General features: G+C 34.9%; 1 protein-coding gene across 1 annotated transcript in view; it reads left to right on the plus strand.

Moving 5' to 3' along the window:
* Nucleotides 1-515: 515 nt before the first annotated feature.
* TMPRSS7 (transmembrane serine protease 7) overlaps nt 516-2,488 on the plus strand; it is a 32,152-nt gene continuing 30,179 nt past the window's right edge. The window contains 2 exon segments of the mRNA XM_005420520.1: nt 516-641; nt 643-733. Coding sequence (XP_005420577.1) covers nt 516-641; nt 643-733 — 217 coding nt within the window.

Here is a 2,488-nt window from a genome sequence, read left to right on the forward strand (position 1 = left end):
AAATAGGATGGAACTGTTATAATACAAGTGACTTCCTGCATCTGATTACAAAAAGAATTCTCAGTTTGAAGCCTGATCTATTTTAATACTATGAAGTAAGTTGCCTGGAGCAGTTTATTTTTCAGTTATAATAAAAGAAGCAAATTTGAGTGTTCAACAGTGTACATTACAAAATTTTATAAGATAGTCCAAAAGCTCATCTTGATTTGCTGTTGTTATCTGCGATTTTCAACACTATTACTTAGGGTGCTTACATTTATTTTTGTTATTTTAGCATGTTTTTGCTCTCACTTTTACATTTTGCTTGCTGCTTTTCTTGTTCATGTAAGTAATGTTTTGACATTTTCACAGAATCACAGAATATGCTCAATTGGGAAGGACCCATGAGGATCAGTAATGTATAGATTTTAGCACTGCAGTTTTGTACTTTTTTATTTCAGCTTTATAAAGATCATGAAAAGCCTGAAGTTACATGATAGCAGTCTTCTAACATTTGCAAAGGTGTAGTAGGGCAGATGAGATTACAATTGGATATTCATTGAAGTAAATTGATGCCTCTTTTGGTCCTGGACCTTGCAATTAGCTGTCTTCAGCTTCACAAGCAGAAAGGGTGCCTGAGGAAAGGTGCAAGGCTCTTTCTCAGCTTGGACAAGTCATAAAATTAATTCTGCTGAAATGGATGAAAAAAATGATCCCCCAACAGCTAAACCTGAAGATGAAGTAAATGAAGTAGGTGACTTAAACATTCTTGATTTTCTATACTTCTTGACATTATTAGATATCTTGTGATATAATTCTCAAGTGTTAAATTTAATATGATGGTTAGATTTGGTATAATTTTCTGGTTTATTGCTCAGTCTGAAAATGTCAACATGTGTTTATCCCTGGATTGCTAATGTTATATATATTCAGACAATTGAAATAATGGACATGTCAATGTGACAACATAAAAGCTTATATTGGTGTCATGCAGCATGTTTTTCAAAAGAAGTTAACTTCTAGGCAAGAAAGGCAACATTAAAGGAGGCAAAGTGTTTTGCTTTTCCCAGAGAAGATAGAGAAGGGGATTGTTGTATGAATGTTGTATGAAAAAGATGTAATTAAATAATTTGGTGTATGGTGATAGTCAAATTGCAATGTTAGCTGGAAAGCAGTTCTAGAATACAAGAACTAAGTTGCAGTAGAGGAAAGCTGGATTGAGAATTATGGTCCTTACTGAGGGAAGGGCGCAGCTTAACTTTGCTGTTGCTTTCCTTACTGTAAAAGGTTTATGGTAAATTAATAAAACCTATGAAAATATTGATAATGTAGCACACAGCTTTCAATATTCCTGTGAATCCCATGTTAGAGAGAACTTTGTCATGGAAAGCTTGATACATGAATTGCTTTTTTTAAAAAACATAAGATGAGGATTACAGTAGATGAAATGAAGACATCAGTTGTTTCAAGTGCCCACTTATATATCCAGTGATGTCAGTTTTAAGTAATTTTTAACAAAACTTGACAGGATTTAGTTTTTAATAATAAATTTGTCTGTTTAGGTCTAGAGCCACAAAAAGGAGTTACATGGGAAAACGTTAATATAAAATATTATTGTGAGAATCTTGATGAAAGTGAAAGAAATGAAATTTCATTTCTTGAAATTTCATTTCTTGAAATTTCAGATGTCAGAACTCAGCATTCATTGAACTGCCTCAAGCTGGCCTACTGAACACCTAAGAGTATAAAGGAACTTTGTGACAATCCAGAGCTTTAAACAAACGTTCATTTTCATCCTTAAAGAGACTCAATAAAGTTTGTAAAAAATAAAGAAGATGGGTAAATCAAGTGGAGAGCACACAAAACAAGAGCAGTTCATTACCTACACAGAAGACACGAATCTGAAATGTTCCAATTCTGTGTTTAAAGATTTTGTTTGAGGAAACTAGAGGGTCATACTTAGTTTTTTAACTCTTCTTGTTATTAATTATTACCATGTTTTCTTCTCCTTTTAGAACATCCTCCACTCTGAGATCAAAGATTGCTATCTGTTGCATTTGACTATGGGACCAGCAGGATAGTTGTGGGGATTGTTTCTTATGCTTCCTCTGAGGATACACAGAGGTCTCTTCTTGGTTGTATTACTAGTGCATAATATCAGAGAAATGTATCAAAAATATGTTGGTGAAGACTTCTACAAGTTTTTAATTTTTTTAAGAACAGGGCTAACATCAAACCAAAGACAGATTTCTTGGAACATTGATCCTCTGAGGTTTGAATAACTCCAGGCATGGGAGTTCCCTGACCTCTCTGGGCATGGCCCAGGTGCATGGCCTTTGTGGTGAAATACATTCTTCCCTCTCCCACAGTGCAGCTAGAATGTCCCCTGCTGCTGTGTTGTGGCTCTCTCTTCATTGTGCACCTGTGATGAAAGTGTGGCTCTGCCTTCTCCATAGCCCACTTTAGAAAGGGAAATCTAGAATTAGATTTACTCACACTGTCTTTGCCT

Source organism: Geospiza fortis, unplaced genomic scaffold, assembly GCF_000277835.1.
Source record: "Geospiza fortis unplaced genomic scaffold, GeoFor_1.0 scaffold1, whole genome shotgun sequence".
Taxonomy (NCBI): domain Eukaryota; kingdom Metazoa; phylum Chordata; class Aves; order Passeriformes; family Thraupidae; genus Geospiza; species Geospiza fortis.